The 14,381-nt window shown below is 43.5% G+C and overlaps 1 protein-coding gene across 1 annotated transcript in view; it reads left to right on the forward strand.

Annotated features, from left to right (window-relative positions):
- The window catches only part of znf839 (zinc finger protein 839), a 58,306-nt gene that overhangs the window by 38,969 nt on the left and 4,956 nt on the right, over window positions 1–14,381 (forward strand). The window contains exons 6-7 of the mRNA XM_068038957.1: window positions 2,641–2,778; window positions 11,226–11,364. Of these exons, the coding sequence (XP_067895058.1) occupies window positions 2,641–2,778; window positions 11,226–11,364 (277 nt within the window). The remainder of the gene's footprint in view (window positions 1–2,640; window positions 2,779–11,225; window positions 11,365–14,381) is intronic.

Here is a 14,381-nt window from a genome sequence, read left to right on the forward strand (position 1 = left end):
TGTCATCGAGGGGCAACGTGTCGATGAGAAATGGGCGGATAGGTGGGGGGATGTGCGCAAGAGGTGGTAGGCAAGGATAGATCCTTGGGGGACACCAGAGGTAACTGTCCGGGAGCAGAAAGAGAAGCCATTACAACTGATACGATTAGATAAATAAGTGTGGAGCCAGGTGAGTGCACCCAGCTGAATGATAGCGGAGAGGTGGTGGAGGAGTATGGTGTGGTCAACCATGTCAAAGGCTGCAGACAGGTCAAGAAGGGATAGTTTATTTACCTTTGTCGAAGTCACACAGCATGTCATTTATGATTTTGATACGAGGCATTTCGGTACTGAGGCAGGGGTCGAAACCTGATTGGAGAGATTCAAACATGGAGTTCTGGGAAATGTGGGTATTGATTTGGGAGGCAGAAACACATTTGAGGGCTTGAGAAGGAAGGGAGGTTGGAAATGGGACAATAGTTTGCAAGGACGGTGGGTCAAGGGTTGGCTTTTTTGAGGAGAGGGGTGATGACAGATTTAAAGGAGAGCGGGTCAGCCTCTGAAGAGAGCAAAACGTTAACAATAGCTGTGAACATGGAGACCAAGAGGGGATGTTGGGTGGTCTGCAGTTTAGTGGGACTAGTGTTGAGAGAGAGAAGGAAGTGGGTCTTGTGGGAAAAAAATCAGCTCAGAGGACATGAGGGGAGAAATTGGAGAAAGATGCAATTTCAGGGCTAGGGCAGGGGGTAGCTTTAGAGGAAGGTAGGCCCAATGGGCTAGTGGAAGGGAGGGAATTGGCAGAGGCAGCTGATTGGATGGTCTCATTCTTAGTGACAAAGTAGTCTATGAGCTCACATTTATCATTGGAGGTGAGGGTGGAGGAGACAGAAAAGTTTAAGACGACTGTTTGCAGTAGAGAAAAAGCGCCGGGGGTTGTCTTTGCATTGTGGGATGATCCTGGAATAGTGAGCAGCTTTAGCAGATGAGAGCAAGACTTGATGGTTCTTTCTGGTCCAGCCAGATATGGCGGTGAATGGTTAAACCAGTTGTCGACCATATCCTTTCAAGTCTACGTCCCTTGGATTAAGGGAGCAGAGACGAGGGCTGCACCTAGGGAGCAGCCAGGGTGAGAGAGAATAATAGTTTTATTGCGGACTAAGGCATCAAAGGTGGAGGTGAGGGTGCAGTTGAGCAAATCAGTAGCTGCAGTAAAATTGGAGCAAATGGAGTGGCAAAGGCTAGACTGTTGAGATTTTGAAAGTGAATAGGGGAATAGTTTTTTCCAGGGGTAGATAGAGAAGGAGATAGTGTTGGGGCGTGGAAGGGGAGATGCAGGTGGAGAGTGATTTAAGGAAGTGATCAGAGATGGCATTATCTGTGATTGATATGATGGGAGTGGTGAGACCACATGAGATGGCAGAATCAACGGGTGACTGTGAATATCACTTGGGGTGTTTGTTTGGAGAGAGAGGTTTAGGGAGGATGAGGGCAGTGAACTCGGAGGAGAAAGAGCATGTGTTGAGATGGAGGTTGAAATTATTGAGGATGAAAAGTCGTTTGATGCAGAGGCTGAGGGAGGAAAGCAGTGAAGATACTTCAGTGAAAAAATTTATTATCATAATTGGGAGGGCAGTAGAGAATAAGAACTTCTGTCAGAAACATTCCTTGGTAGAATCATAGAATGTTCCAGGATTGAAATCGGCCATTTGGGTCAGCAAGTCTGTGCTGGTGATTCTCCCTACATGGACTGTCTAATCTGAACCCACTCCCCTGCTTGTTTCCTGGTTTTCAAGATAGAATAACCTGTCTTTTCACTGTTTTCTTCCATTTCCCCTTTACTCAGCATACAACTTTCCAGGTAAATTAACTTCACCTTCACCTCATTGCATCCTGGATGAACTCCATTCACTGAAACCACTTTGTCTTCAATGTTCTTTTATCCTTCTAAGTTCTTATCTGTACTAGCTACATATTCTGGCCTTTCAAAGCTGAAGTGGAGCCCCACTTGTTTTTCTTAGCAATACTAACCAAAGATCCAGCAAGCATACAAGAGCAAAATACTGGAAATCTGAAATAAGAACAGAAAATGCTAGAAATACTGAGCAAGTCTGGCAGCATTTGTGGAGAGAGAAACAGTTAACTTTTCAGGTCGATTTTTGATCCAACAAGGATGTCTGTTACCACAAATCCTTATTAGATACCTAGCAATTTAGACCTCATTGGTTATATCCATTGTCGAGGTTAAAATTTATAGTCCAAGATAAATGATGAAATGCAATCTTGTTGGACTCCTCTCTTCACTTAAACCATCATAACACTTACTTCATTCGTTACACAGGTCTTGGTTACCTTTCATAGTTTGGTATTCTAGCTATTTCACAAGAGTTCCAGCAAACCCCCGTTACCATCTTTCCACATTGCATGATACACCTGCTTAACATTAATAAAACTTAGCTAAAGATATTTCACATGATTTTAAGGCTTTCTATTAAAGATCTACTATTTGCCACAGTGCTTAGTGGAAGTGAGACCACCTCTTCAGTATATTGCCAGAGTTCACGAGTAGTGTGTTAATGTGTAAAACATTGCAATAATTTTATGAATTGAACAGAAGGCAATTATAGCTCATTCATGTCTTTTTTTTTCCCATAAATATTCCAGGTTGCTGAGTCATTAGGAATAACTGAGCATATGAGCAAAGAAAACCAGCAAGATGCAAGCATGTCCCTGACCTGCAGATTAGTAACTGTGGATGACCAAAACCATCTAAATTCATCTGGAGCAAAGCATAGCATGGAGGTATATGAAAATGAAACATTCGATGCAATACAATGATATACATATTGGCTTCAGTCAGCTAGAGTTGCAGTATCAAACGCTCCTCCGCCATTAAATATTAACCGTTGCTTAAATAGACAATGAGATTTGACATCTGAAACAGGAATTCAGGTTCAGTGAAACAGTAACTACAGGTGAAAGGGTTAGTGAGTTGAATATTCTGAACTAATAATATTGTGGATTTTATAATCCCTTCTCTAAATACATGTATGTTTTTCTTTGGCTGTACCTTAAAAAAAGCATCTTGCACCTGACTGTTCAGTCTCAGTGTTCTGTTTGACCCCTAGCTGAGTTTTGGACCTCATAGTTTCACAGACTGCCTATTTTCACCTCCATAACATTGTGTGCATCCATCTCTGCCTCAGCCTATCTGCTGGTACCGATTCCTAATTAGAATCATAGAATCATTGAGAAGGTGGTGGTGAGCCGACATCTTGAACCTCTGCCATCCACGTGGTATTGGTACAGTGCTGTTAGGTAGGGAGTTCCAGGATGTTGACCCAACGACGAAGAAGAAATGATACATATCCAGGTCAAGATGGTGTGAGATATGGAGGGGAACTTGTAGGTAATGGTTTGCATACATAGGATTACATAGTATACTTGGATTTTCAGAAGGCTTTTGATAAAGTCCCCCACAGGAGGTTGGTTAGCACAATTAAAGCACATGGGATAGGAGGTAATATACTGGCATGGATTAAGGATTGGTTAACAGGCAGAAAACAGAGAGTAGGAATAAACAGGTCATTCTCACGTTGGCAGGATGTGACTCATGGGATACCACAAGGATCAGTACTTGGACCCCAGCTGTTCACAATATATATCAATGATTTGGATGTGGGGACCAAATGTAATATTTCCGAGTTCGCAGATGACACAAAACTAGGTTGTGAGGAAGATGCAAAGTGGCTTCAAGGAGATTTGGACAGACTTAGTGAGTGGGCAAGAACATGGCAAATGGAGTATAATGTGGAAAAATGTGAGGTTATCTACTTTGTTAGAAGGAACAGATGTGCAGAGTATTTCTTAAATGGTAAGAGATTAGAAAGCGTACATGTACCTGGGTGTTCTCGGCAATAAGTCACTGAAAGCCAACATGCAGGTGCAGCAAGCAATTAAGAAGGCTAATGGTATGTTGGCGTTTATCGCGAGAGGATTTTGAGTACAGGAGTAGTGAAGTCTTGCTTCAATTGTATAGAACCATGGTTAGACCGCACCTGGAGTACTGTGTGCAGTTTTGGTCCCCTTACCTTAGGAAGGATATTATTACCATAGCGGAAGTGCAACAAAGGTTCACCAGACTTGTTCCTGGGATGGCAGGAGTCTCCTATGAAGAGAGATTGGTGAAACTGGGCCTGTATTCTCTAGAGTTTTGAAGAATGAGAGGTGATCTCATTGAAACCTACAAAATACTTAAAGGGATAGACAGGGTAGATGCAGCTAAGATGTTTCCCTAGTTGGGGAGTCTAGAACCAGGGGACACACTTTCAAAATAAGGGGGAAGCCACTTAGGACAGAGATGAGTTATTTCTTTACTCGGAGGGTAGTGAATCTTTGGAATTCTCTACCCCAGAGGGCTGTGGAAGCTCAGTCATTGAGTATGTTCGAAGTGGAGATTGACAGATTTCTAAATACCAATGGCATAAAGTGATATGGGGATAGTGTGGGAAATAGGCATTGAAGTGGATGATCAACCATGATCATGTTGAATGGCGGAGCAGGCTCATTAGGCTGAATGGCCTACTCCAGCTCCTATGTTCCTATAAGATATATGGAAGAGAAACAGGCCATTCAGTCCAACCAGTTCATGCCAGCACTTATGCTCCACTTGAGCCTTCTCCCATCTTTCCTCATCTAAAGCCAAAAGACTTGCAGGTTGATAGGTAAATTGGCCATTATAAATTGCCCCTAGTGTAGGTAGGTGGTAGGGGAATATAGGGACAGGTGAGGATGTGGTAGGAATATGGGATTAGTGTAGGATTAGTATAAATGGGTGGTTAATGGTCGGCACAGACTCGGTGGGCCGAAGGGCCTGTTTCAGTGCTGTATATCTAAATCTCTAAATCTAAAATCTAAATCTATCATCGTAACCCTCTTCTCCCTCGTATGCTTGTCTAGTGAGTTCCATGTTCTTACCACTCTTTGGGTAAAGAAGTTTCTTCTGAATTCCCTATTGGATTTCTTGGTGACTATCTTATATTGATGGCCTCTAATTATGCTCTTCCCCACAAGTGGAAACATTGTTTAGATTTTAGTTTAGAGATACAGCACTGAAACAGGCCCTTCGGCCCACCGAGTCTGTGCCGACCATCAGCCACCCATTTATACTAATCCTACACTAATCCCATATTCCTACCACATCCTCACCTGTCCCTATATTTCCCTACCACCTACCTATACTAGGGGCAATTTATAATGGCCAATTTACCTTTCAACCTGCAAGTCTTTTGGCTTGTGGGAGGAAACCGGAGCACCCGGAGAAAACCCACGCAGACACAGGGAGAACTTGCAAACTCCACACAGGCAGTACCCAGAATTGAACCCGGGTCGCTGGAGCTGTGAGGCTGCGGTGCTAACCACTGCGCCACTGTGCCGTCTCTCTATCCACTCTCTCACGGTGTTCCCATGTGACTATGGCCTTGTTCCCGGAGGTGGTGGAGGTCACTGGTTTGGAAGGTGCTGTCGAAGGAGCCTTAGCAAGTTGCTGCAGCGCATCTTGTAGATCTAGTACGCAGATATGAAAGGAGTGAATTGTTATGGTCATGTGGTGCGATGTGGATGGTTCCACTGTTCAGCTCCCCACCTGACTGCAGCAAGTGTTTTGTTATTAGGTTTAACCTCTTGATGGTTTGTTTTTCAAATAGACAGCGACAGGTTTCCTTGAAAGTTTTAAAAAACAGAAAATCAGTTGTTTATTGCTCACTATGCCTTATCCTAAGATTGTCACAATTGCATTCGCAATTGGGGAAAAAAGGAAGGTGATTTGGTGGGGGGTGGTGGTGGTGGTGAAGAGGTCATGATAAATCTGTTGATATCTCTTGGAAATCAAGTTCTTGATGGGTGCAGACCTGAGATGATTGTGGATTTCTCTCTTGATTGAAAGTTCAAATGAAGATAGTGAGACACATATCTGGGTCAGTGCTGCCTAATGTAGATGTAGGATTTTTCAGCAGGGCAAATGCCTTCTGGATTGCTGGAACACAAGCTGTTAGATGTTGCTTCTCGCTCTCACGCCCCCGCGCGCCCCCCGCTTGATGGCAGTGTTGGGGTGTGGAATATGCCAGGCCATGAGGTTACAGATTATGGTTGAATGCAACTCTGCTGCTGCTGATGGCCCACAGCGCCTCATAAATGCCCAGTTTTGAGTTGCTCGATCTGTTTGAAATCTATTCCATTTAGCACGGTGGTAGTGCCACACAGCACGATTGATAGCAGATGTCGGTGTTCTAGATCTACTGGAGCAACTTGGCTAGAGGGTCAGTTAGTTCTGGAGCAAAAGTTTTCAGCACTACAGTCCTGATGATGTTGGGGCCTGTAGCCATTGCTGTATCCAGTGCATTGTCGCTGCTTAATATCACATGGAGTGAATCGAATTGGTTGAAGACTGACATCTATGTTTGGGGCTGTCAAGAGGAGGCTGAGATGGGTCGTCCATTCAGCACTTCTGGCTGAAGATGGTTGGAAACGCTTCAGCGGTGTCTTTGCACTCGTGCTGGGCTTTTCCGTTATTGAGGATGGGGATGTTTATTGAGCCATCGCCTCCTATTAGTTGTTCAGTTGTCCACCACCGTTCACGACTGGGGATGTGGCTGGACTGCAATGCTTTGGTTGTGGGAACGCTTAGCTCTGTCGATAACATTCTGCTTCTGCTATCTAGCATGCATGTTGGTCCTGTGTTGTAGCTTTACCAGATTGGGACCTCATTTTTAGGTATGCCTGGTGCTGCTGCTGGAATGCTCTGCTACACCTCTCATTTGAACCAGGGTTGGTTACTTGGCTTGATGGCAGTAGTAGAGTGAGGAATATGCTGGGCCATGAGGTTGCATTCTGTGGTGGAATACAATTCTGCTGCTGATGGTCCATAGCACCTCATGCGTGCCAGTTTTGGGCTGCTACATCTGTTCTGAATCTGTCCTATTTCGCATGGTGGTAATGCCACACAAAATGATGGAGGATATCCTCAGTGTGAAGACGGGACTATGTTTCCACAGAACTGTGCAGTGGTCACTCCTGGCAATACTATCGTGAATAGATACATCTGTGATAAGTAGGTTGATGAGGATAAGGTCAAGTATGTTTTTTCCCTCTTCTTGATATTCTCGCTGCATTCCCAGTCTGGCAACTATGTCCTTCAGGACTCAGCCAGATCGTTCAGTAGTGGTGCTACTGAGCCAGTCTTGGTGTTGGGCTTTGAAGTCTGCCGCCCAGAATACATTCTGTACTCTTGCTACCCTCACTGCTTCTTCCAAGTGGTGTTCAACATGGAGGAATGATGATTCATCAGTTGAGGGAGAGCAGTAGGTGGTAATCAGCGGGAGATTTCCTTGCCCCTGTTTGACCTGATGCTATGAGACGTCATGGGGTCTGGAGTCAATGTTGAGGACTCCCAGGGGCACTCCTTCCTGACTGTATACCACTGTTCCGCGACCTCTGCTGGGTCTGTCTTGATGGTAGGACAGGCAATACACGATGGTGATTGAAGAGTCTGGGATATTGTTTGACTAGTCTGTGGGACAGCTTTTCCAATTTTTTGCACAAGTCTCCAGATTTTAGAGAGGAGGACTTTGCAGAGTCGCCTGGGCAAGGTGTGCTGTTGTCACTTCCGGTGCCTAGGTTGATGCTGGGTGGTCTTTTTGGTTTTATTATTTTTTGACTTTTCTGTTTGGTACAACTGAGTGGCTTGCTAGGCTGTTTCAGAGGGTCTGGAGTCACAAGTAGGCCAGACTGGGTAAGGGCAGCAGATTTCCTTTCTTAGAGGACATTTGTGAACTAGATGGTTTTTATGACAATCTGGTAGTTTTGTGGTCACCATTACTGAGATTAGCTTTTAATTCCAGGTTTATTAATAAATTGAATTTAAATTCCACCTGCTGCTGTGGTGGGATTTGAACTCGTGTCCCAGAACATCAGTAAGGGCTTCTGGATTACTAGTCCAGTAGCATTCCCACTACACCACTGGTGTACAGTGGCAGCAACTCAGCAAGCCTCCTTCGACAACACCTTCCAAACCCGAGGCCTCTACCACCTCGAAGAACAAGGGCAGCAGGCACATGGGAACACCACCATCTGTAAGTTCCCCTCCAAATCACACACCATCCTGACTTGGAAATAAAAGCAAAATACTTCAGATGCTGGAAATCTGAAATAAAAACAAAGACTGCTGGAAATACTCAGTAGGTCTGGCAGCATCTGTGGAGGGAGAAGCAGAGTTAACGTTAATTCTGCTTCTCTCTCTCCACAGATACTGCCAGACCTGCTGACTTGGAAATATATTGCTGTTACTTCACTGTCGCAGGGTCAAAGTTTTGTAACTCCCTTCCTAACAGCAGCATGGCTGTACCTACACCAGGTGAACTGCAGTGGTTCAGGAAGTTAGCTCACCACCTTCTCAAGGGCAATTAGGGATGTGTAATAAACGTTGGCCTTGCCAGCAATGCTCACATCTCGTGAAATTAAAAAAAAACCTCTTCATAGCAATCTGAAGCAACTGAATGAAATGGCCTAGCAAGCCAGAGGGCAGTTAAGAGTCAACCACATTGTTGTGGGTCTGGCATCACAGCAGGCCAGACTGGGTAAAGACTGCAGGTTTCCTTCCCTAAAGGATGTTAGTGAACCTGATGGGTTTTTGGTTGTTCCAATGTTCTCCTGGTTGGCGTCTCATCTTCCACCCTCTGGAAACTTGAGGTCATCCAAAATTTTGCTCCCTAACTCTCCCAAAGTCCCTGTCACCTCTGTGCTTGCTGACCTGCATTGGCTCCTAGTGTTGCTATGCCTCAAATTTAAAGTTCTTCTTATACTTGGGTTCAAATCCCTCCATGGTCTTCTCTTTCCATATTTCTGTAAATTCCATCACCCCTACGACCCTCTGGGAACTCTATTTCCCTCCAACACTGGCCTCTTGTGCATTCCTGATTTCCTTCGCCCCACCATCGGTGGTTGTGCCTTCAGCTGTCTAGTCATTAGGCACAGGAATTCCCTCCTTGAAACTCTGCCTCTCTGCCTCTCTACCTCTGTTTCCTCCTTTAAGACATCCTCAAAACCTATCTTTATGATCAAGCTTTTGGTCACCTGTCCTTGTATGTCCTTTTGCAGCTCAGTGTCAGATTTTGTCTGATGCTACTGTAAAGCACCTTGGGATGTTTCTCGCTGTGCCCCACAGGACTCTAGAATTGGGTACGTTATATGGTCGGCTAAAGAATAGCAGATGGATTTTTACTGTGAATAAATGTAAGAAGATGCACGCTAGAATACAAGTGAAATGTCAACATTCATTTAGTAAGGTGTACAGAATCACAGAATCGTTACAATGCAGAAGGAGGCTATTCGGTCCATCGTGTCCATACTAGTTCTGTGAGAGCGATTCCCTCAGTTCAATTCCCCTGCCTTTTCCCCGTAACCCTGCACATTCTTCCTTTTCATATACCTGTCTAATTCCCTTTTGAATGCTTCAATTGAACCTGCCTCCACCACGTTCTCAGGGCAGTGCATTCCAGACCTTAACCACTTGCCGCGTGAAAAAGTTTTTCCTCATGTCACTTTTGCCTCTCTTACCAAATACATTAAATCTGTGCCTTTCGTTCTCGATCCTTTCACGAGTGGGAACAGTTTCTCTCTATCTACTCTGTCCAGATCCCTCATGATGTTGAATACCTCTATCAGACACCTCTCAGCCTTCTCTTCTCCAATCTATCTTCACAACTGAAATTCCTCATCCCTGGAACCATTCTCGTGAATCTTTTCTGTACTCTCTGCAATGCCCTCACGTCTTTCCTAAAGTGCGGTGCTCAGAACTGGGGATAAAAGTGTAAAATACAAATTATGTTGGATCACTTGCTGGTACCATTCTGCCATTGCAGAGCTCTTCTGAACAATGCTGACTAAGTAGTATGATGCATTTTGATACTTTGTTTACAAAATACCAAATTTAAAATATTTTCTTATATAACGGTGACTATAATTCATGGGATGTGTGGTGCTCGGGAAAGATGCTATATAAATGCATGTTTTTCTTTGTGAGATTTTGGACATCCTGCCTTCAAAAAAAAAAGATAAATATATTCAAGAGAGTTCATTGAAAGTGATTAGAATGATTCTGGGATTTGTCACTCAAGACTGAACTTATTTTAATTGGCAAAACAAGATTAAATAAGGATGTAATCCAGGTCTTTAAAACAAATAATCATACATGCTATACATTTGCAAAGCTAGAGGAGATTATACAAAATCAAAAATACCTCAAGCCAGAGTAGAATTGCACTTTTTTGGTAATGCCACAGATTGGTCGATGTATGGAGGAGACTGTCAGAAATTGAGGTCAAGTTATTCACTCCTCCTTAAAAAGCTGGTTAAAATATCTAAGAATGCCATAGAAAGTAATAAGGATAGATATAAATGTGAAATATTCCACAAAACCTGATGGTTCTTGTGCTGCTGGACCCACCTTGCCTGTGAAATTCCATTTAATTGGGGTTGAACAGTGTAAGCATTATTATTATTCATTTGATCCTATAGATTCGCTGAATTATTTTAGGAAAGAATTGGACAACAGTTTGAAAACCTATCATAGAGATCTCACTATGGCTTGACACCTGTTTCTCTTTTCCCCTCTGTAAAGGCACAGTGTAAATGCAAGCTGTTGCAGTTAGTCATATCTCCTGGGAGGTTTAGTGGGGTGACTTCATTGTATGAGACAAATTGTGTCCGTGCAAGAAAACTGGTTTAATAGATTAAATGGTCGTCTCCACTTCCATGCTTTCTTGTGATGCATTTCATTTAAACACATGGAGGAGTATCTTGATCTCCTCAAAGAATGTTAATATAAATGAATACATATTATCATTTCTGATATAACTAGTTAAATGATCGTTGTGTGATAATAGCTGGTGTTGCTTTTTTTAAAAACAGTAGTAGGAACAAAGAAATGGCAATTTGCTCTTCTGTGCCACTTTTAGACTTTCAACCTTTGACATTTCTCTCTTCAGCAGTACAGTGTTCTTAATAACTGAACTAGAATCTATGTTTGGGCTTGCATACTCAACAGAACCGTTTGTTTCAGCATTAATTGGCAGCATGAGCAGCCTGTTTCTTCAAATACTGTTTCTGATGTACCTCTCTTGAGAAATTTGTTGAGAAACTTTCAATTAATTATATTTATTTCCTTTTAAAATGATCTGTTCTCTCTTCTCCAGAGAGACTTTGGAACCTTATCTCCTTCATCAAAACGAATGAAAATAGATGACTCTATAGCAGGAACTGAAAATAACTTCAACCAAAATGGAATTGAGATAACTGGAGAAGTACAGTTACGAAGCTTAACTAGTGAAGCAGGTAACACTGTTTATATTGTCAATCCTTTTACATTTAGCCATTCATTCTGGTATAACATCTTGTCATCCCTTATCATTAATTGGGAAGGGCAGGATATGAAGCCCAGCTTGGATGGATGCACTTGGTACTCAAGCAATGTGATTTGTTTCCCAGAAATAATATCAGCAACTGGTCCCAACCATTTTATAGTTAATAGCCTAGATGTGGATCAAGACTGGCTAGCTTTCCTGAAACTCCAAAGTTGAGTACTGTCACAGCTTCATATAAGACATTACAAAGAAATGGAACATTATTTCAGTAAACCTCACATAGTTGACCACCTGTGGGACCAATTAAAAGTGGTTAATTTAGTGCAGTGGTGAATCTCCTGTTGTCACCCCTTTCCTCAAAAAACTCATCCATAACAACTCTGTCCTTGCAAACTACCACCCCATTTCCACCCTCCCAACCCTCTCAAATCCTTGAATGTGCTTTTGTCTCCCAAATTTGTGCCCATCTTTCCAGGAACTCCTTGGTTGAAACCCTGCAATCAGCTATCCGCCTCTGCCGCAATAATGAAAAGCCCTTAACAAAGTCACAAACAACATCCTATGTGACAATGGTAAACTATCACTCCTCATCCTTCTCGACCTGTCTGCAACCTTTGATACAGGTGACAACACCATCCTCCTCCAGTGCCTATTTTCCGTCATCCAGCTGGGTGGAACTGCACTCGCCTGATTCTCTTCTTATCTATCCAGTCGTAGCCAGAGAATCACCTTCAGTGGCTTCCCGCATTATTACTGTGAAGTCCCCCTAAAATATATCCTGGCTTCTTCCTATTTCTCATCTTCATGCTGCCCTTGGCGACATCATCTGAAAACACATCAGGTTCCAAATGTACGCTGACAACACCCGGCACTACCTCACCACCACCTCTGCCACTCAACTGTCTCTTAAGTTATCAGTCTGCTTATCTGACATCCAGTACTGGATGAGTAGAAATTTCCTTCAACTAAAAAAATTGGGAACAACAAAGCCATTGTCTTCAATCCTTGTCACAAACTCCATTCCCTAGCCACCGAATCCATCCCTCCCTGGCAACAGTCTGAAGCTGAACCAGGCTGTATGCAGCCTTGGTGTCTTATTTGACCCCAAACTGAGTTTTCGACCACACATTTGTGCCATCAAGACTACCTCCATCACCTCAGTAACACTGCCCAATTCAGCTCATCTATGCAGAAACCCTCATTCATTGTTACCTTTAGATTTGACTGTTCCATCGGTTTCCTGGCCAACTTTCCATCTTCCACTCTCTGTGAACTTGAGCTCATCCAACACTCTGCTGCTGTTACCTTAACTTGCACCACATCCTGTTCACCCATCACTCCTGTGTTTGATGACCTACATTGCCTTCCAGTCTGGCAACTCCTCAATTTTAAAATTCTCATATTTGTTTTCAAATCCCTTCACTGTCTCCTTATCTCTGCAGCCTCTTACAACCCTCCATGATCTCTCTGCTCCGCCAGTTCTGGCCTCTTACACATCCCGTATTTTAATCGCTCCATCATTGGAAGCTGTGCTTTCAGCTGACTCGGCCCTGAACTCTGGAAATGCCTCACTCAACCCTTTGGCCTTCTATCTCCCTCTCCCCTTTTAAGACGCTCCTTAAACCTACCTCTTTGACCAAGTTTTTGGTTATTTGTCCTAATATTTCCTTATCTGGCTCAGTCAAATTTTGGTAATGTTCCTGTTGGATTTTAATTGTTTTATTTAGATTTTTTTTTAGATAATCCATGGTTTGGATCTGATTTTCTGTAATGGTTTCCATGATGAACCATAAAAACATTAGGGCATGGAAGGAGGCCATTCAGCCCATCATGTCTGCGCCGGCTGAAAAATCTAGCCGCCCAATCTAACCCCACCTTCCAGCACCTGGTCTGTAGCTTTGCAAGTTACAGCACTTCAGGTGCATGTCCAGGTACCTTTTAAAAGAATTGAGGGTTTGTGCCTCCACCACCGTTCCTGGCAGTGAATTCCAGACGCCCACCACCCTCTGGGTGAAAAAGTTTTTTCTCATGTCCCCTGTAATCCTTCTACCTATCATCTTAAATCTGTGCCCCCGGTAATTGGCCTCTTCGCTAGGGGAAGTAGGTCCTTCCTGTCTACTCTATCTAGGCACCTCATAATTTTGTACACCTCAATTAAGTCACCCCTCAGCCTCCTCTTCTAAGGAAAACAACCCCAGCAGATCTGATCTTTCCTCATAGCCTCAACTTTCAAGCCCCAGCAACATTCTTGTAAATCTCCTCTGCACTCTCTCCAGAGCAATTATGTCATTCCTGTAAAGTGACCAGAACTGTACGCAATACTCCAGCTGTGGCCTAACCAGTGTTTTATACAGTTCCAGCTTTACATCCCTGCTTTTGATTTCTATACCTCGGCCAATAAAGGAAAGCATTCCATATGCCTTCTTTATCACTCTATCCACTTGTCCTGCCACCTTCAGGGACCTGTGGATATACACTCCAAGGTCTCTCACTTCTTCTACCCCTCTCAATATCCTCCTGTTTTTTGTGTATTCCCTCGCTTTGTTTTCCCTCCCCAAATGCATTACTTCACACTTTTCTGGATTGAATTCCATTTGCCACTTTTCTGCTCACTCAACCAAATCATTGATATCTTTCTGGAGTCTGCAACTATCCTCTTCACTATCAACTACACAGCTAATTTTTGTGTCATCAGCAAATTTCCCAATCATGCCTCCCACATTTAAGTCCAAATCATTAATATATACCACAAACAGCAAGGGTCCCAACACTCGGCCCTTTGGAACGCCACTGGAAACCACTTTCTATTTGCATAAACATCTGTCGACCACTAACTACCCTTTGTTTCCTGCCACTGTGCCAATTTTGGATCCAATCTGCCACGTTCCCCTGTATCCCATGGGCTTTCATTTTTCTGACAAGTCTGCCATGCGGGACCTTGTCAAATGCCTTACTAAAATCCATGTAGACCACATCCACTGCACTACC

This window comes from Heterodontus francisci, chromosome 9 (assembly GCF_036365525.1).
Source record: "Heterodontus francisci isolate sHetFra1 chromosome 9, sHetFra1.hap1, whole genome shotgun sequence".
Taxonomy (NCBI): Eukaryota; Metazoa; Chordata; class Chondrichthyes; order Heterodontiformes; family Heterodontidae; genus Heterodontus; species Heterodontus francisci.